Source organism: Rhinatrema bivittatum, chromosome 4 (assembly GCF_901001135.1).
Source record: "Rhinatrema bivittatum chromosome 4, aRhiBiv1.1, whole genome shotgun sequence".
In the NCBI taxonomy this organism is placed as follows: Eukaryota; Metazoa; Chordata; class Amphibia; order Gymnophiona; family Rhinatrematidae; genus Rhinatrema; species Rhinatrema bivittatum.
The window spans coordinates 160816467-160840280 of NC_042618.1; the positions used below are offsets into that span (position 1 = coordinate 160816467).

At 43.8% G+C, this 23814-nt stretch overlaps 1 protein-coding gene across 2 annotated transcripts in view; it reads right to left on the reverse strand.

Annotated features, from left to right (window-relative positions):
• The window catches only part of AQR (aquarius intron-binding spliceosomal factor), a 276039-nt gene that overhangs the window by 162192 nt on the left and 90033 nt on the right, over positions 1-23814 (reverse strand). For both annotated transcript variants that reach the window (XM_029599025.1, XM_029599024.1), the window contains exons 15-16: positions 15834-15954; positions 15240-15381 (exon numbers count right to left, since the gene is read on the reverse strand). In XM_029599025.1, the coding sequence (XP_029454885.1) occupies positions 15240-15381; positions 15834-15954 (263 nt within the window). The remainder of the gene's footprint in view (positions 1-15239; positions 15382-15833; positions 15955-23814) is intronic.

Consider the following 23814-nt stretch of genomic DNA (forward strand, 5'->3'; position numbering starts at 1 on the left):
TCTCTACTCTTGGAGATGGTGCCAGTGGAGAAGGGAATGACAAACCCTATCCAGCCCTTCTCTGCATGTATCTCTGAAAGACATTCCCCAATTTCATCCACCCATGTCCTTCCCAGGAGTCTATACATTATATCACAAAAGTGAGAAAGCCAGTAATCTGGCGAGACCATCAACATTGATTGTGACTTTCTTACTGGAGTCTGATAAAGACTGGGTGTTTAAAAAATATTTTTCAAATCGATTAGAGATGTTTTTGAATTGTAGGATTCAAATGTTTCCAGATTTGTCTAGGCAATCCCAAAAACGGTGACAATTTCTATTGCTTAAACCAAAAGTGGTCCAATTAGGAATGTTTTTCATATTAAAATTTCTGTATAAATGCCTAATAAAACATAGAGGAGTATCATATGTATTTTTCCAAGCATCCCAGCTAACAAAATTTTTGGTTGGCAGGGATAGACTGCAGTTTAGTTCTTCACCAGGCCCTGAATGAAGCTCTCTTAAAATGGAATAGATCTCTGAAAGTTACGCTGTCCTATAGCTATATTTCTTTGGGTTACTTAATAGATTTCTTTAGGTTGTGTAATCTTGGATTCTTTTTTTGGGGGCTGTAAGACAGGTGTGTCACATAAACATGGTGTTTCCTTGATATGCGGTTAAGCAATGTGAAAATATATAACTGTACCACCTATATTTCCAGTCAAGTAATGTTTCTTGATAATTATGTTTGTTAAAATGCATAAACAGATAATAAAAAAAAAAATCCTACAAAGGTGAGCCAAAACTTGAGCTTTCTGTTGAAGTAGATAGATAAGATAGTAAGAAGTAAGATGGGAGATTAGAATGTATAGCAGTGAATGATGACAGACTTAATTGGCATCTCAGAGACATGGTGGAAGGAGGACAACCAATGGGACAGTGCTATACCGAGATACAAATTATACCGCAATGACAGAGAGGAGCATCTAAGAGGCAGGGTGGTGCTTTATGTCCGGGATGGCATAGAGTCCAACAGGATAAAGATCCTGCATGAGACTAAATACACAATCAAATCTTTATGGGTAGAAATCCCTTGTGTGTTGGGGAAGAGTATAGTGATAGGAGTATACTACCGTCCACCTGGCCAAGATGGTGAGACGGACAGTGAAATGCTAAGAGAAATTAGAGAAGCTAACCAAATTGGTAGTGCAGTAAAAATGGGAGATTTCAATTACTCCCATATTAACTGGGTAAATGTAACATCAGGACCTGCTAGAGACTAGCTAAAGTTCCTGGATGGAATAAATGACAGTTTTATGGAGCAATTGGTTTAGAAACTGACGAGAGAGGTAGCAATTTTAGATCTAATTCTCAGTTGAGCACAGGATTTGGTGAGAGAGGTAACTGTGGTGGGGCCGCTTGGCAATAGTGATCATAATATGGTCAAATTTGAATTAATAACTGGAAGGGGACTGTAAGTAAATCCACAGCTGTAGCGCTAAACTTTCAAAAGGAAAATTTTGATAAAATAAGAAAAATAGTTAGAAAAAACTGAAAGGAGCAGCTACAAAGGTAAAAAGTGTGCAAGAGGCATGGTCATTGTTAAAAAATCCACAAACATTTTTGCATTGTTAAAAAATACCATCCTAGAAGCACAGTCCAGATATATTCCACAATTTAAGAAAGGTGAAAGGAAGGCAAAACAATTACCGGCATAGTTAAAAGGTGAGGTGAAAGAGGCTATTTTAGCCAAAAGATCTTCATTCAAAAATTGGAAGAAGAAAATAAGATAAAGCATAAGCATTGGCAAGTTAAATGTAAGACACTGATAAGACAGACTAAGAGATAATTTGAAAAGAAATTGGCCGTAGAGGCAAAACCTCACAGTAAAAACTTTTTAAAATATATCCAAAGCAGAAAGCCAGCGAGGAAGTCAGCTGGACCATTAGATGATTGATGGGTTAAAGGGGCACTTAGAGAAGATAAGACCATCATGGAAAGGTTAAATGATTTCTTTGCTTCTGTGTTTACTGAAGAGGATGTTGGGGAGACACCCGTTCCAGAAAAGGTTTTCATGCGTAATGATTCAGATGAACTGAACCAAATCTCAGTGGAAAAGGGTAAACAGTAGAGTGCCTCAAGGATCTGTACTAGGACCCGTGCTTTTCAATATATTTATAAATGATCTGGAAAGGAATACAAGTGAGGTAATCAAGTTTGCAGATGATACAAAATTATTCAGAGTAGTTAAGTCACAAGCAGATTGAATTAAATTTCAAGAGAACCTTGTGAGACTGGTCCCACTCACCCAACTGTTCCTCCTGGCAATCAGGTTGATCAGCTCCAACAGTGCCTCCTCCAACCTGTACCTATTTTTTTTTAAAGGAGCATACAGAAAAAAACAAAAACACAGCAAGCAAGGAAACTGAAAGAAATACTTCCCTGCTTCTGGATGCCAGGAGGAGACTGCTGATGGGGGTGGGGACTCAGAGAGGGGTGAGGGAATCAGACCTTGGGAGGTCTGTGTAGGGTGTCCAGACGTCACCCATGGATGGGGGGATGATATCACGCCCAGCTCTGGTTTGGGTATAGTGCTGTATATGCTGATCCATAGAGAGATGCAGGCTCAGGCAGCCTTGCATACAAATTGATATATGCTAGCAGCCCCAACTCTGAGGAGCCTGATTGGCCTTTAGGACTTCTAAAGGGATACTAGGATGCCAGAAGATGTTCCTAACAATTCAAGAGCTAAAGACCAAGCCATGAGGAATAGGACCAGACTGAATTGTAAATGTTGTTTTCTGAAATCCTGCAAGGATGAGCCAGGGCTTGTGTGTTCTGCCAAAATAAATAAATATATTAAATATAAATATTTATTATCCTAAAATAAAGACATGTGGCTCACCTGCAGGAGGCCCCCAATAACATGAGTGAAAGAGAGCCAAATCAGTGAAATGATCATCTTAAATATATACGCTACCAAATACAGATTGGTCTCGATTGGCCATTCTATCAACATAACATTCTGCTGTGCATTTTGGGAACTTCAATCGACGATATACCAGATGAAGCTACTCAAACGATCAAGCTGGTGAGGACTTGACAGACTGGATTTCTGCCGAAGTAAAATATCTGCTTTTTGACTTGAAAATGCAGTCAGGGAGTTTTAGATCAGGTAGATGGTTAAAAGAAAGAAATACAACCCTGATCTTTGCCTTACTTCTATAAACAGACTGCCGCAGCCAGCTTCAAGGAAAACTATACTTCTATTTCACACTTACATATATCCAACCATTCCAATCCCAAAGGACTATCGAAGTCAGCTAACAAGTCAAAATACAATTAAAAAATTAATATATAAAACAATTCATAATTAAATAAATAAAAAGCACATACAATTACCATATAAAATAAATACTTCTAAACATAATTATAATAATTTAAATAACATTTAAATTAACTAATAAAGCACCAAGCCTCAAATCAAGCTAACCTCTCCATATGAAACTAGAGACAATCAGGTCTCCAGAATCCCCCAGGCCCACAAAAGGATGAACCTCTTTGAATCGCCCTTTGGTGATGACCTGCCACCTGCAGTAGCTGTCTTCTGGCTCAGAGTGACATCTCTGGAGGGCAGGGCAGGGCCAATCATTATGGGAGGCAGAAAGAGCATCGGACAACATGGAGGGCAGAGAGGAATAAGAGGGATGCTCACTAAGCATAGTCTTCCAGTTGGAATCATTCTTCTTCACACGCCCATGGCCGGTTGAAACAGCCATCTGTCCAGTCTCTCAGCAGGCCATCTTTGATTTCCGGCCCAGAGTGAAATTGTCAGATGTGGGGTAGAGTGGGGGAAAGGGCAGGGTCAACTGCTACAAGAGGCAGGAAGACCAGGAAATAGCATGGAGGGCAGAAAAGATGTTGGAATCGCCCTCTCACTCCATGGCCAAATGAAACTGCCAATTCTGATCGATTTCCCTTATAGGCAGCAAAAGCACATTGGAGCTTTCAAAAGTAAATTGGAATTTGCTTACTGCAAAACAGAACAAAACACTGAGACCTGAAAACTATGATCCATTCGGCAATATGATGAAACATCAGCATTACACCAAGAATTCCCATAGACATCAGAAAGCTTATATATCATTGACACCTGAAACAGTGGCATTCAAAGAAATATGAGTGGAGCCAAATTCCTGATACAGCAACAGCACTGTTGACCATCATTGACCTCCAGCAGACAACAAAGATGGCATGAAACTGTTAAAGATCTTAACTACACATTCAAGTCAAAAGGCATTGAGGTTGTTTTGAACATTTGGAGCTGCTAAATCTCCACGCCATCATATTCCTGTTATATGTGCCAATGCAATGGCAGCTAAATTGTTGAAGAGTACAAAGGTGTTCATGGACAGAGTAAAGAAACATGTTGCAAAGAAACAAATCTCGCTGATAACTAAGGCATCTCCAAAAATCTTATTTGATTTGATTTATATTCCGCCTCAAAGCAGATTACATTCAAATACTGAAGATACCTGCCTTTCATTTTACTACACCAAAGTTGAGGCTGATGCTGCATGGTTTGATATAACCCCAAAGGAAGCAGCAGGCAAGGGCAACATTTTTTCATTTTCTGACAAATTGGGAGGGGGTGGGGGCGGGGACGACTGTGAAAGGTCATAATTGGTTAGCAGCATTCTACTGGCAATGCCGCCCGCCCCCCCCCCCCCCCCATCTTGAAGGAGGCAAAACTGGTCACCCTCCTAAATCTGGGAAAGCCGCCTGGATAATCAGAAAGTTACAAACCAATATTGCTTATTTACACAGCCTTCACATTGATGGAAATATTTATGCCGGCTTACACTTTGCCCTTCATAGAAGCTGCCCTACCAAGTAAAAAGGCAGGTTTCAGGCCAGGCAAAAGTTGTATTAATGAAATGTCTGCTCACAACAAATCTTGAGAACTGTTTCCAGAAATGACAAATAAATGAATTTGTACTAATAGATTTTTTTTTTGCTTATGACAGTTTGACATCATAGGCTGCTACTGAAGGCTTCAATGGTTACTTGTTTTACAAAAGGGTGGCTATTATTCTCTTTGTTGACCAAAAGATCCTTTCATATGTGGCTTGGAGATTAGCTCAAGTAAACAAAAAAACTATGAATAATGGTCTCCTACAGGGATCTAATCTGACCTCGCATTATTTAATTATTATACCTGCATCATGAAAGCATGTGTATGTGGATGACATCACTCTTGTGGTACAAGATGACGATATCAATGGACTTGGAAGGTCACTTAAGATCGAAACAGACTGGAAGAATTCAGAGAATGGTGCTTTCATCCTAATCCAGAGAAGATCACTATCACCGTTTTACATCTTAATAACTAGTAAATGTGGCTGTGAAGTTATCCTCTGCAGTAGTTGAATGAGGAACGGGAAGTTCTCCATATAGTTAGGAGTCACCCTGGACCACAGCCTGACTTAAAGCAAGAATCCACAAAAGACAGTTGATAAAAAATTGAAGATAAACATCATCTGCAAGTTAGCAGGCATTATATGGGGATCGGCTTCCAGAACACATCAAACTGCAATACCTGCTTTATAGTATTCTAAAGGAGAAGTGCCAGTATGGAATAACAACAGTCATCTGACCAATACAATACATGCTGTACCTGGCACTCTAAAGCATATGTCATTGCCTTGGCTCTGCATGCAATCAAATATAGCATCCCCAAATTCAACATCTTGAATGCTGATTGACGGTTACAAACATATTCAAAGGATCTTAGACTTCCCAATATAAGAACATAAGAACATGCCATACTGGGTCAGACCAAGGGTCCATCAAGCCCAGCATCCTGTTTCCAACAGTGGCCAATCCAGGCCATAAGAACCTGGCAAGTACCCAAAAACTATTTATTTATTTGAGTTTTTTCTATACCGGCATTCATGATGAGTATCACATCATGCCGGTTTACAATAAACTAAGTCTATTCCATGTTACTGTTGCTAGTAACAGAGGTGGTTATTATCTAAGTCAACTTAATTAATAGCAGGTAATGTGTCAAGACCTAACTAATATACCTTAGGAGAGAAAGCCCTCTTGTAAATCATTTTGTTCAGCAGTGTAATAGCTTATTGCTACAGGCAAAAAATAAGCCATTAACAACTTTCCTAATAAATGCTCATTTAATGAAGAAACTTCCTAGTTTGGGCCTTTCAAGAAGACAGTAACGCAGACTCTACCAGAGACAAACAGCCATGGGTAGTGTGGTCCATGATCTTCATAAATATAAGTTTTAAAGCAGCTCTGCTTGTTACTGAAGTCACAGAGATCAAAACCACTAACTACATAATAAGTAATTGCCCAGTACACAAATTTCAGAAACAACAAAGATTATTCCATTTAGTTGAATATGAAAATTGGTTCTTACCTGCTAATTTTCGTTCCTGTAATATCACAGATCAGTCCAGAGACGTGGGTTGTGTATCCCTACCAGAAGATGGAGTCAAAGCTTTGGGCACTGCTATATATACAAGAGTGCCACCTGCAGGCCCTCAGTATTGTCCTGTACCCAAGCTCATGCTAACAGAACTAAAGAGCGAGGGGTAGCAACAAAACCCTGACTACCCCTACGCACTAAACAAAAAGTAAACCAAACCAACCATGCATAACTGCTCCATCAATCCGTTCTGCAAAAAGGAGCTTCATGAAATGCTTCAGGACACATTATCGGCCAACGGTAGCCAACACAGTCTTTCAGAATCTGAAATAAGGGGTGGGCCTCTGGACTGATCTGTGGTATTACAGGAATGAAAATTAGCAGGTAAGAACCAATTTTCATTTCCTGATCATACCCAGATCAGTCTAGAGAAGTGGGATGTTCCCAAGCCACCTTACACTGGGTGGGCCCCCGAAAGACTCGCACGCAGAACACTCTCACCAAAGGACGATTCATCAGACACCTTGACGTCCAATCGATAATGCTTAGTGAAAGTGTGAATAGAAGACCACAACACTGCCCTACAGATCTCCTGAGGCGACAAGAGCTGACACTCTGCCCAGGAAGTAGCCTGAGCTCTAGTGGAGTGAGCCCTGAGACCCAATGGAACTTGCCGTCCACGGGCTATGTACGCCGAACAAATGGCTTCTTTAATCCACCGAGAAATTGTCGCTTTAGACGCTTTGTCTCCTTTCTTTGGTCCCCCAAAAAGAACGAACAAATGGTCAGAGCGTCGGAAGTCATTGGTAACCTCCAGATACCGCAGTAAGGCTCGGCGCACATCCAAAAGATGAAGGTCCCTGTCCTGAGAAAAGTCTCGAGAACAATGTGGAAACCCCGGCATCTCCACTATCTGCTTTACGTGAAAGGACGAAACCACCTTAGGGATGAAGGACAGGACCGTCCGCAAAGACACCCGATCCGCCGAAATATGCAGAAAAGGATCCCAACACGACAGCACCTATAGCTCTGAAATCCAACGAGCCGAGCAAATGGCCACCAGAAACACCATCTTCAAAGTCAGATCCTTCAGAGAAGATCCGCTGAGAGGTTCGAAAGGAGCACGCAAAATACCCAGAGAACTAAATTCAGGCTCCAATCCGAGCATACTGGGTGGACAGGAGGCCGCAAATGTTTGACCCCTTTTAAGAAAACGAGTAATATCCGGGTGCACTGCCAAGGAACAGCCATTGAATCGTCCCCTCAAGGCCCCCAGGGCCACAACCTGTACCCAAAGGGAATTGAACGCTAGTCCCTTAGTGAGCCCCTGCTGAAGAAAGTCAAGAATCTGAGGAACCTTGACTGATAATGGGTCGCAGGCCTGCTGACTACATCACAACTCAAAGAGCTTCCAGACGCGCACATGAGCCATAGAGGTGGCCGGGCATCGGGCCTGCAGAAGGGTAGAAATGACCTGCTTGGAATAGCCCTTCAGGCATATACGTCGCCTCTCTAAAGCCAAGCCGTGAGAGAGAAGAGATCCTCCCAATCCGAAAATATGGGCCCCTGGCAGAGCAGACGCGGTAGATGAGCCAGCTGCAATGGGCCTTCAAGAGCTAGATGCACGAGATCCGCGAACCACGGACGATGTGGCCACTCCGGTGCCACTAGGACCACCCGGCCTGGGTGAAGTTCTATGCGGCGGAGAAGTCGACCTATGAGTGGCCAGGGAGAGAAGGCATACAGGAGAATTCCCATGGGCCAGGGGCACACGAGGGCGTCAATGCCCACTGAGCCCTGCTCTCTTCGACGACTGAAGAAATATTCTGTCTTTGCATTCGCCCACATTGCCATTAGGTCCAACTGAAACACCTTTCCTTGTATGGTATCGAATTGGGCTCCCAGATAACCCAACACCTGGGTGGGTACCAAGGGACTCTTCTGGACATTGATCACCCAACCCAGTGACTGCAACGTGAACATCACCAAGCGCACCGACCTCTCGCAGTCCTCCCGAGACTTTGGGCGAATCAACCAGTCATCTAGGTACGGGTGGACCACTATCCCCTCCTTCCGAAGGAATGCTGCCACCAACACCATTACTTTTGTGATCGTTCGAGGAGCAGTTGCGAGGCCAAAAGGAAGGGCTCGAAATTGGAAGAGTTGTCCCAACACCTTGAAATGCAGAAACCTCTGGTGACTTAACCTGATAGGGATATGAAGATACACTTATGTGAGATCCAGGGACGCTAAAAACTCCCCTGTCCAAACCGCTGTCATCACCGTCCACAATGTTTCCATTCAAAAATGAGGAATCCGAAGGCGACGGTTCACTTTATGCAGATCGAGGATGGGACGAAACATGCCCTCCTTTTTGGGTACCACAAAGTAAACTGAGTAACGGCCCCTTCCCTGCTGTGTCTCTGGAATCGGGACAATAGCCCTGAGGTCAAGAAGTCGTTGCAGGGTCCCCCGGACCGCCTCTCGCTTGCTGTGTGAGGCCATTCGGGATTCCACAAACACCTCCCGGACCGTACGTGAGAATTCCAAGGCGTATCCGTCTCTGATCACCTCTAAGACCCAACTGTCTGAGGTAATTCTTGCTCATTCCGTGTAAAAGTTGGATAATCTGCCTCTGACAGCTTCGACGACGAAATGGGTGTTTGTGGCTTCATTGGGAGGCCTTGGTGCTTCCTGCCCCCAGATGCCCCGAGTCCCTACCAGGTCGGCGACCCCAGCGAAAGGACTGCTGGCGTCCTGTAGCCGGTTTATAAGGGGTCAGTGCGGAGTATCTGCTAGCCTTGTATCGACGGATGTCCCGGAAACGAGCTTGAGGGGGAAAAGCCTTCTTGGATGATCTCGTCTTCTGGCAACCGATTGCCCTTGGATTCCACCAGCAGTTTTACCAGCTGATCCAGTTCCTCTCCAAACAGGAACTTGCCCTTAAAAGGCAGGTTGCACAGTTGGGATTTAGAGGACAAATCCGCCGCCAAATTCCTTATCCATAGGAGATGCCGCGCTGACACCTCTCGCCGAGGTCCTCACCAGATCATACAGAGCATCTGCCACGTAAGCAACACCCGCTTCCAACCGGGCGGACCGTAACGCCCCGCCTCCGCTTGTTCCGGCACTGGCAGACACCTCCTGAACCCAACACAGATTGGTGCAGAATGCCGCACGAAGACTCAGAGCTGCGACCTCAAATGCCCGCTTCAACTGGATTTCCAGCTTCCGGTCCTGGCATATCTTTCAGGGCAGCCGCCCCAGTGACCGGGATAGTGGTCTTCTTAGTGACAGCCGAGACCGCAGCATCCACCTTAGAGATCTTCAACAGGTCTAACACATCCGTCGACAGAGGACATAGTTTAGCCATCGCTCTGCCCACTTTCAGACCGGCATCAGGAGCTTCCCACTCCCGGGTCACCAGCTTGCGTACTTTTTTCGGTAGAGGAAAAGAAGTAGTGGGACCCCTAATGCCATCGAGGACGGGATTAACCCCTTCATTGTCAGACTACTCCTGAGACACCTTAAGGCCCAGGACCTCCAAGACCTGAGGAATAAGGGGATGCAGCTCCTCCCTTTTAAGTAAGTGGACCGCACTGGGATCGTCACCCTCTGCAGGAGGTGTATCGGGGTCATCTATATTGTCCATATCTACATCCACCAGATCCGGGTCCATCCCCACTCCCGCGGGCGGAGCCTATCCTGATCCCGGCAGTGGGCCTTGAGGGTCCCGAGCGCCCTCCTCTCTCGGTCGCACCTGATTCATAGGGTGCTGCCCAGGATCTGCGGCCCTATTTAATTTCCCAGGAGGAGGACAGATGTCTCCCGGGATTCCGGGTCTCTTCACCACCGAGCGTTTGCGAGCGAAGAAGGCTTCGTGCATGAGGAGGGCAAATTCCGGGGAAAACCCCTCCGGGGCCCCCTCCCCTTCCGGGGAAATCACTGGAGGTGCAGCGCCTGCTCCCCTACAGGTCCTCCCCTACAAGAGCTAAAACGGGAGGGGGATCCTCCTCCCGCGATTCCAGATCTGGGACACCCGGGCCATCCCCGGGGCGGGGGGGGGGAGAGGGGGCCTTCCGTTCCCGACAATTCTCCTACCTCCTGAGCACAATCGGGGCATAAAAAGGCCGTATCAAGAGCCTAACCGCGTGTGCCACACACACGGCAGGCCAGCGATTTTGAGCGCGGCCCCATCTATGAAAGTGCGCCACCTCGTGGATCTAAGGGGAAGAAGGCCGCGATTGCAGTACCACTGCTCGCAGCCGCGAAGTGGGAAAAATTCAGTCAGGAAGGCAAAAACAAACCGTTCCTAAAAACAGATTAAAAAAAAAAACCTGCGCGCAGCCGGTCCCTAGCCAGCCAAAAGAAACACAGTCTGTCCCCGACTGAAAACGCCACCGCGAAGTAGCAAAACCAGTTGTTCTGGGAGCTGAAGGAACAAGAAGCTGACAGCCTCCCCACACGGTCTCCAAGGGCCCGATCCCACTTACCTCAGAGCCGACTGCATCCGGCCAGACGCTCAAACAGAGAAACTTTGCTCTTTTTTTTTGTTTTATAAACTTTACTGAGGTAAAACAGGAGATGTTCTAGCAGGGATCAATGGAGCAGCTGCAGCGCTGTCAGTGGCGAATAACCAGGAGCCCCTGGCCTTCACACACCGACCCGGAGCAGGCGAGACCCTGACAGGGATATCCAATCCCCCGGACGCCCGGCTTCCACTAACATCTCAGGAAGCGACCGCAAGTAAAACAAAAAAATTCTAACTAACTACTGAAAAAATCAAATTAAAAACTTCAGGAGTGTATCTCTGCCATCTGCTGGAGTCAGAGAAATACTGAGGGACTGCAGAGGTGGCACTCTTGTATATATAGCAGTGCCCAAAGCTTTATTCTCTGACTCCATCTGCTGGTAGGGATACACAACCCACTTCTCTGGATTGATCTGGGTATGTTCAGGAACTAAAGTTACTTCTTGGTTGACAACTTTGGATTTGCCTTTATTGTGCCATATGCAAACAGCAGCAGCTCCAACAGTTTTCTTACAGCATAGAGACAACAGCTTTTATAGAAAATGCCTCATGGTGGCTTTTTTATACAGTGACTAATGTAAGGCTGCCCATCATCCAAAAATAATATTCCACCACTTTAATAATCTAAACAAATCTGGTAACAGCTCAGGAAGAGGACCAGAGAGGCTGTGTTCTCTCCCAGTATTACGGATGTGATAGATACATGCTGCTGTTTTAAGAATTAGTTAAGTGAGAGTTCACATTAACCGGCAGGGAAAGTCTGCCAGAAAAGGATACACAAAAGCCCAGCACTCATGCTGAAATTCAGCAAGACTTTAATAGCTCAAGAGAAACTACAGTAATCTGTAGTTCTAGAATGCTATTCATCCAGACAGAGTCATACGCTTACAATATAATGTGTCAGACACACGTGCTGACACTTCAGGAATGAATAAACTGGCAGCACTTTCCTGGCTTTGGCTTCTGGCAACATGACAGTTCACAAAGGACAGAGGAAAGGAGAACATTATTATTATTATTACTACTCAATTACAGTTGGGTAAACTGAGGTCTACAAATATGCAGTCTCTTGACAAAGGTTTATGTCTAGCAATTCATGTCTATAATAGAAACAAACAGAGAAACATAGAAATGACGGCAGAAAAAGACCAATCGGCCCATCCAGTCTGCCCAGCAAGCTCCCACACTTATTTTCCCATACTTATCTGTTTCATCAACCACCAAGTTCAGGGCCCTTTTTGGTAAGTGTTGTATTTAAATTTCCTGTTATCCCCTGTCATTGATGCAGAGAGTAATGTTGGAGTTGCATCAAAGGTGAATCGTAAGGCTTAATGGTTAAGGGTAGTAACTGCCGCATCAAGCAAGTTACCCCGATGCTTGTTTACCCAGACTGCACAGATCAATGGCCTTGTTGGATGTTGTCTGAATGTAGTACTCCCTCTGAGGTTACTCTGCTGATTTTAGGCCTGCATCTACATCTTGCCTACAGTACATATTTAGCTTGCTGTGAACAGGGATTGGGGGCGGGGGAGCCTTTAGACCAGGAGCCACCACACTGTGGCCAGATCGCCGACCCGCCCCCACTGCACCCCACATAATGTGCTGTGCCGGGAGCCACGTCTACTGAGGCCAGCCTGCCGCAGAGTAGAACACACTGGCAGTGTTTAGATCTGGTCTGTGGCGACGCCGCAGACTGGAAAAACCCCCCAATGGCCCGGTCCTGGTCTGATGGTGGGGACCCCTGGACTAGACCCACCAGTATCACCCCAGAGCCAGGCAAGAGGCCACCAGGAAAAGGGTCCTGGTGGCCTGAATAAATCAAGGGGGCAGGACCCCCCTAGGCCCAAGCAAGAGCGAGGAGTCAGAACAAAACTGCTCCTGATGACTAAACTTTTTTTTTTTTTTTTTTACTTCTTAAACACTGGGAATTAAACCAATACTTGCTTGATCCTTTATAACTAGAGAAGGAGGAAGAAGAACTTCCGCAAACCAAAAACTGCTACAAAGAAAGGCATCCACAGGTTTTGCTATCTGCATCTGCTGGAGACAGAGAAATACTGAAGGGACACAGGGGGAGCACTGTCCTGATATTCGATACCTTTTGAGTTTTTCTCTGTCTCCATCTGCTGGAAAAGAGGCTCAACCCACTGTCTGGACTGATCCGGGTACATACAGGGAACTTGATTTTTTTCTCTTTTCCTCTCAAAAACAGTTTTCCATCTCCTGTTTTATATATATGGCTGTATATGTTCAGTTCTGGAGCCCGTATGTCAAAAAAGGGTAAGAACAGGATGGAGGAGGTCCAGAGAAGGATGACCAAAATGTTGTGCGATCTATATCAGAAGACTTGTGAGGAGAGGCTGAAGGATCTAAATATGTGCACCCTGTAGGATAGGAGGTACAGTGGACATATGATACAGACCTTCAGATACCTGAAAGGTTTTAATGATGCACAAACATCAAACCTTTTCTGTTGGAAACAAATTTGTAGAACTAGGGGTCCAGGGGGGGATGACTCAGAACTAACATCAGGAAATACTTCTTCACAGAGAGGGTGGTGGATGCCTGGAATGCCCTTCCGGAAGAGATGGTAAGGATGAAAACAGTAAACAAATTCAAAAGGAAATGTGTTAAACACTGTGGATCCCTAAAGTTTAAAGGTTGGAAATGAAGAAAAGGGTATATGGCGGTAACATGAATGAAGTGAGTTACTACCCTTAATAGAAGGCAAGGGGATTACTACCCTTAACCAATTAGTCTTGATGCTTGTGATGCAACTGCAACATTGCTCTCTACTTTGATGGCAGGGGAAAAAAGAGGAATTGGATTCAATGCTGGGCCCCGATTTTACAATCTAGGTACTGATATGCAGACATTAGGGATAAAGCACAGAACTGCTTCTACGGCCAAGTCCAAATGCAAAACACATTCAAGCAGCATTGTCTGAATTATGAAGGCTGCTCACCCTGTAAAAATGATGTTAGTAAAAATTTTGTAATGGGTTTGACAGTTGCTTGGTTTGGATTATAAATATTGCTACCCTTAACATAAGCTTGGGGGTAACTTTCAGGGAGCAGCAGTTACTACCATAAGAAACTTGCTGGGCAGACTGGATGGACTATTTGGTCTCTTTCTGCCGTCATTACTATGTTACTATGATTCTTTTTGTCATCTTTTTCTTTTCATCATTTCTTTTATTTCTCCTTTTCCATTCTTTTTCCTCTTGATGGTGTTTTCTTTTTTATTCCATTATGTTGTTTCACATACTCGTGTATTTTGCTGCAACTTTGACCTCTTCTGTATCTTCAGCACTCACCCCCAAATTTCTCTTCTCTCTTACTTGAAGATATATTCCTATCTCTCTGTTGCTATCTCCTCCTCTTCCCTACTTCAATCCCAATTTCCATCCCTCCCCATTTCTATCGCTCTTCTCCTCTGGTTGTCTCGCCCCATCTTCGGTACCTTTTATCCCTTTCAATTCCATTTCCATTATCTGCCTCCCACCTCTCTCCATTCTGACTTGTGGAAGAGAAGCAGCAGCAGGACAGAGACAGTGAGGGAGCAGCTGCCCCTCATCAGCTGTGTGTCTTTCCTGTATCGAGATGAAGCACGCCAGCAGGAGAGGATGAGAAGCATCATCTATTAGGACAAAGAGAAGCATTCCCTGCTCCACTGCCACCACTGTCCACAACTCAATCTCCCCCTCCTGCAGCAAGCCCAGGAGGTGGTGATAACCTACGGCCATCACAGCTCTTACAATGTTTCCCTTGAGCTCTTAACCTAAGTAAAACGTCATAGAAAATGCATTTATCTATTGATATAAACAAGATAGGCCTGAACGCAGCAGATCCAAATGCTTTCTGCAAAAAAAAGCCTTTATTCTGTCCTATTTATTTATGTAGCTTCTTTATCCAAACCTCTGGAACAACAACTAAAACAATACAAACACAAGTCTGTGTATAAATGTGATATTGTTTGTGCAAAGTTGCCCTGTAACCCCCCCGTCAAACAATAATCCCACAACTTAGACCTGAGAAAGGCATCAAACATCACCCAACATGTAGCAAGAGAAAGGAGTGTAACATTTTCCCAACATTTCTCCTAGACTTTTTTTGCTTGAAAGAGGACGTGATGTGAGACTTAGGTGCTGGATGCTTGAAGAAAAGGTCAGAAGTAGGTAAGGGCATTTCAGGAAGGTAAAGTGCATATCTCCTCTTTACCCCAAACACAGAAACTTCATTGGAAATTCACTAAAAGCATTTAAAGAAAGTAAACACTAACCAGGGTTTCATTCTGCTGGCCCCATCCTCAATATCCTGCCGAATTTCATAGGTGGACTCTAGGCGGAAGAGGTTGAAGTTCCTTAGAAGGTAGTCATGAAGAGTCAGAAACTGCAGGTTCAGCTTAGGAAGTGCAAGGCAGCCTGAAGGAAGGAAAGAGACACGATCAGGAAACAGATTCTCTTCCTGGGTAAGAAAGACTGTGCAGTCAGTAGACCAGTTAGATAATGCCAAATCCTTAACTCCATTGATCACTAGATATGGTGATTTAATATTAGAGCAAAGGCAAATATGAATCACCCAAATGTCAGGGTCCTGGACGTCAAGATGCTTTATAAGTCCAATATGTTATAGGGAGATGCTCCATTATATGGCTTTGTAAGCCAGATGTTGTAGAAAGCTGTCTATAATGATTTTATACCCATGAGTGACTTTATAAGCCACAGATGTTTCAGGGAGGTAATATGGTACACGTATTTTAAGGATGGTACATAGTGGACTGCCTATGTATATGATGACTTTATAAGCTGTGGATATTCTAGCAAGTGTCTGTATATGATTATGACTTGTTACAGAAATGATTTTCTGTGATTACCTTCTCCAGAATAGTACTCAGTTGGAACAATATTTTCATCCCATATAATCTTCTCAGTTGGATACAGGGGCATCTGATTGAGCTGCTGTATCTGAGATATTCGCCGCTCATGACGGGAAACCTATTTATGTAGAAATATTCAAAATGAATACAAGATATATTGTGAAAAGAAATAAAAAAAATAAAATTCACTCAGACCCCACGTTGAGAAAATATTTTAAAGAGCACCAGTATGTATCCCCTAACCAAGTATCTTTAGAAAATGCATTCAGCTAGTGAGGGGTCACAACTGCTGAGAAAAACAGAAAAAACGGAGATAAATGAGCCACACAGCCTCAGCTTTCAGCAGAGACAGACTGAATGGAGCATGAGGATTTTTTTGCTCTTTATATAGCCTCAGTCTATGTCATTCTATTATACTCCTCAATAGTCAAAATTGATGGCTACTGCCTTTTTGGGGAACTTAATTGATTAGCAGCTTACAGGAAAGTCTTTTGACATCACTTCTTGTCCAGGGGTCTTTTCCCCTTCCCACAGGAGCTACTATATTGTTCTTGCAAAAATACCATGTGTAGGCAGGGGCAGATCGGTACCCCCAGCTGCCCTTATGCATGTAGGCAGCAAGCAGATGACTTCCCCCCTCCCCCATAGTCACACACAAGATGGCAAAGAGCTGAAGTCGATCATGTAAATACGTGACTCGCAGGTAAAGCTACTGAAAATAAGAGCTGCCTGTGTAATAATGCACTGAATGCCCCAATGGTGTTTTATTTTCAGGCTGCAATTCATCTGATAGGGGATTTGTCATTCTTAGTTACTAAAGCAGAGAGGTAATGAACTTCATGCCATCTTCCTTACATGGGAACAGCTCTGTATTTAAAACTAGATTCAGGTTAACCAGCAGTTGTTAATGCTGATTTTTCAGTTTTTCTTTAAGTTGAGTGAAAGAATAGCACAGAATGCTAGAAGTCATCTTCCGCTTTCTGGGGTTCAGGCTAAGCACGATTCAGAGGCAACATTCATAGTCCCAGTCACCCCCAACACTGACCTCTACTGACTGTGTTTAGGGCCCATGACTACAGGATTCCAGGAGTAGCTTTGGTGATTGGCCCCCCCAGCTGAGAACTGTCACTGAAATGACTGTGCTAGGTAAGCTAATTAGGAGAAATATAAAATATGAGGGAAACTTCCTGGGCAATTGTGAATGAAGGCTCACGGCACTGGATTTCAGACCTGGCTCTAGTTCCTAATGAGCTGGAAGCCCAAAGAAGTAAGAGGAAACTGCTGACCCCCAAAGAATCCCTCTGATGCATGATTCCGTTTCTCAAGCCTTCCCACCGATATTGCTCATTGTCACACAGCACTCATAGCTGGGCAATCTATTTAAATGCATACATTATTTTTTTGTGCTCTGATATTGTCAAGTGCGGATCACTTGGCTTCCCTACCAGCAGAGCTCCCTTCTAAGTATGCTCTGACACACATCCATCCAACATTAAAAATGAGAGGCAAATCTATAATCCCTTCTTTTTTTAAACATTAAAAGTTAGAAACTTCCCCCAACCCCATCCAAAGAATGAACTGGCCCTGTGGCTCAGCTCTAGGACTGAATACTGTGTGGCAGGCCTCTTATGTGACAGGGCTAGGAGGGGCGGATGTATCGCTGTGGAGATGTGCTCAGGTTCTGGGAAAGGAGAAAGAGAAGGCAGTAGCTGCTACTGCCTCCCCCGGCATAACAATGGATTGGTTTCAGAGGACACATGCACTGTAGGCCTCATCCAGCAAGGAAATTAAGCCACCCAGACAGTTGTCTAGGTAAAGGAAAATTGATTCTTATCTACTAATTTTCATTCCTGGAATACCACAGATCAGTCCAGATGCATGGACTTTGCCAGAGACCGAGAACAGCTTTACTGACACTGCTACTCAACCTATTGTGCAATCTGCAATTTCCTCAGTATGACCTGTACCCAAGCCAAGATGAGATTAAAGCAATAAATCTACTTCCTTCCCCCCCCCCCCTCCCCCCAAACCAAGCAGAGGAAAGCCTGAGCCATCAAACTGGAGCCCTTTCGTCCTCAAACACACAGATTTCTTTACTTTCTACACACAGGAAACAGAGCGGTATTTCCAGAGAGAGTGGGGATCTGGACTGATCTGTGGTGTTGCAGAAATGAAAACTAGCAGGTAAGAACCAACTTTCTTTTCCTGTTCATACCCCAGATCAGTCCAGTCACATTCCCTAAACTGGGTGGGAATCTGAAAGACCCACTCACAGCACATTCTATCCACAAACAGTCGCTATCGGCGCCTGAACCTCCAGTCAGTAATGTCTTGTAAAAGTATGTAGAGACAACCAGGTTGCCACCTGACCAATATCCTTTGGGAAAACTTACGGACACTCAGTCCCAGATGCCACCTGCATCCCGGTAGAATGGGCCTGAAACCCTTCCGGAATCAATGCCCTCTGCAAACCTAAGCCAACCCAATGACCTCCTTTAACCATTGAGCAAACATAGCTTTTGAAGCGTTCCTATCTTTGTTTCCCCCAAATAGAACGAAAAACAATCGGACCTCTGAAAATTGTTGATGACCTTCAGATAACATAACAGTCCCCAACAGACATCTGACAAGCGAAGCTTCCTCACATGCGGAACAGAAGAGCCGCAATTCTGAAACTAGAGAAATTCTACTATCTGACTAAGATGGACATAATAGACTACCTTTGTAAAAAGGACGACACCATGCACAATGGTAACACGACCTCCAAAACTGAAGGAAAACACCCCAACAAGACAACAATTGCAGCTCAAAACTCCTCCTGGCCAAACAAATAGCCACTAGGAAGACTACTTTAAATGCAAGGTCCTTCAGCAACACCTTTCACAACAGCTTGAACTTAGAAACATTAAAAATCCACAATACCAGAGTAAGGGCACAGGAGGGAAACACACTCCCAACCAGAGGACACAAATGCTTCTTCACTCCTTGAAGAAAACAGACCACATCCAGGATGCGAAGCCAGGAATACCCCTTGCACCTTACCTTGGAAAACAGCCCAAGGATGTTTCCACACTCTTATTTACAGTAACAACACATCTTGGCTTTCTACTTCCCTACACATTTACACATCTCCGCTCCAAAAATAAACTCCTACTTCAAGTTCCTTCACCTAAAACAACTAGATTAGTATTCACCAGGGAGCGTGCATTTTCCATAGCTGGCCCCATACTTTGGAATTCAATACCATTCGAAATGAGACTACTATAATACTTGGAGATTTCAACCTCCACACAGACAGAAACCCCAAAACACAAAGCTACCAAACACTATTAGACATGCTTTCCAGCTTTAATCTGAAACAACATGTGAACACCCCCACTCATAAAGACGGTCACACCTTGGACCTGATTTTCACCAATCACTACTTCTCAGATACATCCATCTCAGCCAACCCAGTCCCATTGTCTGACCACTTCCTTATACAATGCAAATCACATTTACAGTCCAGAAACATGACGTGCGCAAATGAATCTAACTCGTTTAAATACCGCCCTCCCTTTCAACAGGACCTACTCCAAAAAGAGCTAGGAAAACAACTGGCAAACCTAGACCTATCCAACATCAACAGAGCGATACAATCATGGCACCAACTCACAGAACAAACTGCTAACAAGATAAACCCTGAAAAAACAAGACAATGAAAACCAACCAACGGCAAAAACAACCCATGGTTTAACTCGAATCTAAGATCATTGAAAACAAACCTCAGAAAAATGAAAAAAGAATGAAGAAAAACTAATTCCCCAAAAAACCTTCAAAGATACCACACTCAACTGGCCACCTATAAAAACATGATTATGACCACTAAACACAACTACTACAGTCAAAAGATTAAAAAACTCATCCAATAACGCAAACGCGCTGTTCAACATTGTCAAGAACCTAACAGATGAAAAAAGTAACAATGCCCCAGCGACCAATACAATCAATCTATCCCAAGAACTCGCCACATTCTTTAAAGATAAAATCAGCAGAATAATGAACACATTCAACAACTCCACACCCTCAGAGAATCAATGCGAAACAATGAACATAACACCATGGTCACAATTCAACCCAATTTCTGTCACCGAAGCCGAAAAAATGCTAAAAAAAAAAATCAACCCTGCTCATCATGACCTGGACACCATCCCTACAAGTAACCTAAAAGATATGGCTCATATCATCGCCCCAACCATAGCCGCCATCGTCAACAAATCACTCGAAGAAGGTGAGCTGCCAACTGTACTAAAAACTGCAACCATAACTCCAATTCTAAAAAAGAAGAACCTAGACCCCAAAGACCTGAATAACTACCGTCCGATCTCAAACCTTCCTCTACTTGCTAAGTTGACCGAGAAGGCAGCTCTGTCTCAACTAAACGAACACCTTGAAAATAACAAAATTCTACACGATGCACAACATGGATTCAGAAAAAACCGCAGTACAGAAACACTACTCGTCAACCTCTCGAATGAAATCCTAAGAGGACTCGACAACAAAATAAACCATCTTCTAATACTTCTCGACCTATCTGCGGCTTTTGACACAGTTGACCACAAAAGCCTACTATCAAGACTTGCTAACATCGGCCTCACAGGAAGTACCCTCAACTGGTTCTCCTCTTACCTACAGAACAGATTCTTCAAGGTCTCCATGAACAGCAACTCATCAAACCCCTTTCCCCTCGAAACCGGCGTACCGCAAGGGTCCGCCCTATCCGCAACTCTCTTCAACATATATCTTCTCCCTCTATGTCACCTCATCTCCAGTCTCGGAATAACTTACTATATGTATGCCGATGACATCCAGTTCATCATCCCAATTTCCAACACACTAGAAGAGGCACTCTCCACCGCAGCAAACCACCTAACATCAATTAGAAACATGCTAAACCAACTAAAACTGTGCCTAAACATGAATAAAACAGAATGCATCCTCATAGGAAGAAATGTATCAGAACAAACTATCAATACACACTCCCTTATAATCGACAACATTAACATCCCGATAAAAAATGATACAAAAAACCTCGGCATATGGATTGACAAAGATCTCAACTTAAAAAAGAACATCGCAACCAAAACCAAAGAAGGATTCTACAAACTGCACGTCCTAAAACATCTAAAACCTCTTCTCCACCATCAGGAATTCCGAACAGTACTACAATCACTGATTTTCAACAGCCTTGACTACTGCAACTCGCTCCTGTTAGGTCTTCTCAAATCTACCCTAAAACCACTCCAACTGCTGCAAAATGCTGCAGCCAGAGTCCTAACAGGCAAAAAAAAATCGGAACACATCACCCCTGTTTTAAAAAATCTTCACTGGCTCCCAATCAAACAGAGAATCGAATTCAAAACCCTTAATATAGTGCACAATGACTTATACAAAACAGAGAACACCACACTCAAAAACATGATCCATCAACACAAACCTCAACGATACACCAGAACTACCAGCAAATTACTCCTGGACATACCCTCACTTCCATCGGCGAAGCTCACGAGCATGAGAAACAGAGCCTTCTCAATTGCAGGTCCAATCATATGGAACTCCTTACCACAATACCTAAGCTCAATAATCGACAGCAAATCCTTCAAAAAAGAACTGAAAACCTGGTTATTTAGCCAAACATTCAGAGATGGCGTGGGCTAAACATCATAACCCCTCCACCAGCAACTCCAATACAGGATGAACACACTAAGAGCTCCTAATTCCCTCCCCCCCCTCTTCTCCTCTCGACCCCCTTAACATGCCACCCGTATAATGCTGCGATCCATTTCTCCCACCTTCCGATCATCCCATACCCCACCCCCCCCCACTCCACCCCCCCACCTTATCTCTCATATTGCTTTGCGCTAGTCCTGTTTTTTTCTAGAAACCTGTTTCCCAGTTCTTGTTGCCATTAAAGTTTAGTTAATCACAACGTGACCTTGTTCAAGTTTTTAAGATTTGTTCTATGATATTCTCCTAACAGTTTCGATGTAATCTCTGCCACTTTATGTTCCATGTCCTGTTCGATGTAATAATTTGTTTTACTGTAAACCGGGGTGAAGGCTAATTGCTAAACCTCGGCATATAAAAGCTCCGAAATAAATAAATAAATAAATAAATAATTTCTAATAAAAACATATTTAAGAAGGCTCTTAAACATCTTTTCCTTCAAGCCTTCCCTGATTTATGTAAGTTCTAACATCTTTATTTAAGTTCCATATGTTACTTTATGTTCTATTTTTTATGTTAAAGTCAATTTATTTTATATTAGTCTTTTTAGCTAATTTATTTTGTCTTTTACTTTATTTTAATTGTATTATGTATGTACTGTTGTAACCCACCCCGAACTTTGGAGGGATGGGATATAAATACTTTTAAATAAATAAATGCTACTACCTGGACCATTGGGAATTAAATGCCAGCCCCTTTCGCTAGACTGTTCAGTAAAAACATAGGAATAGCCTAGTGGTTAGAGCAATAGGCTACAAACCCAGGAGACCAGAGTTCGAGTCCCGCTGTCGCTCCTTGTGACCTTGGGCAAGTCACTTTACCCTCCTTTGCCTCAGGTACAAACTTAGATTGTAAGCCCTCTGGGGATAGGAAAATACCTACAGTACCTGAATGTAAACTGATGTGATATCTCAGATTGAATGTCAGTATATAAAAAATAAATACCAGAACGTGAGACATCAACACCCAAAGTGGTGCCACCCCCTCAAAGTCCTTCCCGACTATAACATAGGTCAAAGAAGTAGAAGGTCTCCTAACCTGCAACAAGATGGTAATGACTTCCTCTGAATAGTTTCTCCATCACAAACAGTTGCTTTCAAATACCTTGCCACGAAACAAAAGCGCATCACCTGATCCAAGAAGCTTGATCCTTGATGGAGAAACTTGGAAAGATGTCTGAATATTAAAGGCTGTCTACTGACAGAAACCTCAAGCCAAAAACCACAAGCAATGTGACTATTCCGAGGGCACCAGGATTACTCCCCTCTGGTTGTATCTCAATATGCTTTAGCACTCTTCCACTTGTATCCAAGAAGGAAGGACATACAACAGAATCTCATGGGCCTACCGGAGAGCCAGGGTGTTGAGTCCCTCTGCTCATATCTCCCGCCTGCAACTGACAAAATGTGGGTTGCCATGGCATTTCACTTCGATGCCATCAAGTCAAGCTATGGAATGCCCCACCTGGATCAAATGAGCCTCACTGCCTCTTCCGCCAGCTCCCCTTCTCTGGGAACCAGCACCTGTTGACTTAGAAAGTCTGCCTGAACGTTGATGACTCCGGCACAATGAGATGCCACCAGCACCACCAAATGTTGTTGCACCCAGCAAAAGAATTCCTCAACCTTTTGAGAGATCAAAAGACTTCTGTCCCTCCTCATGGCAATCAATATAAACTTCTGTCACTGCACTGTCCACTACGACTGTCCAAGCTTGCTTGCTCAACCATGGAAAAAAAAAATTGTAATGCGTTGCAAATTGCCCTCTACTCCAAACGATTGATAGACCATGACGCCTCCTCAACTGATCACTGGTCATATGCCACTTGATCTTGGCAAAGGGTTCCCCAGCCTTTCAGACTGGCATCGGTCCTCACTACCACCCAAATCTGGGTTCTCCAATTCTATTTCCAGTTCCACATTGGCCCAAGAAAGCCAACTGGAGAGACTGGACCTGGAATTTCGCCTACAGTGATAGCTGCAGTTAAACTCTTCTGACTGAGAGCTCCCACATCACATAAGTGCCCTGTGAAGAGGCCCATATGTACAAAGTCTGTTTCATTGTGAAAAGACAGAGTTGTCATCTGACTGCCTTTGAGAATAAGATCATCCTCTTGGCTGTTATTCACATAATTTTCATCATCTTTATCTTACAGGAAAACTTTTCCTAATTCTTTTGGGCAGCCTATGCCCCTTAGATTCTTCTAAGCGCT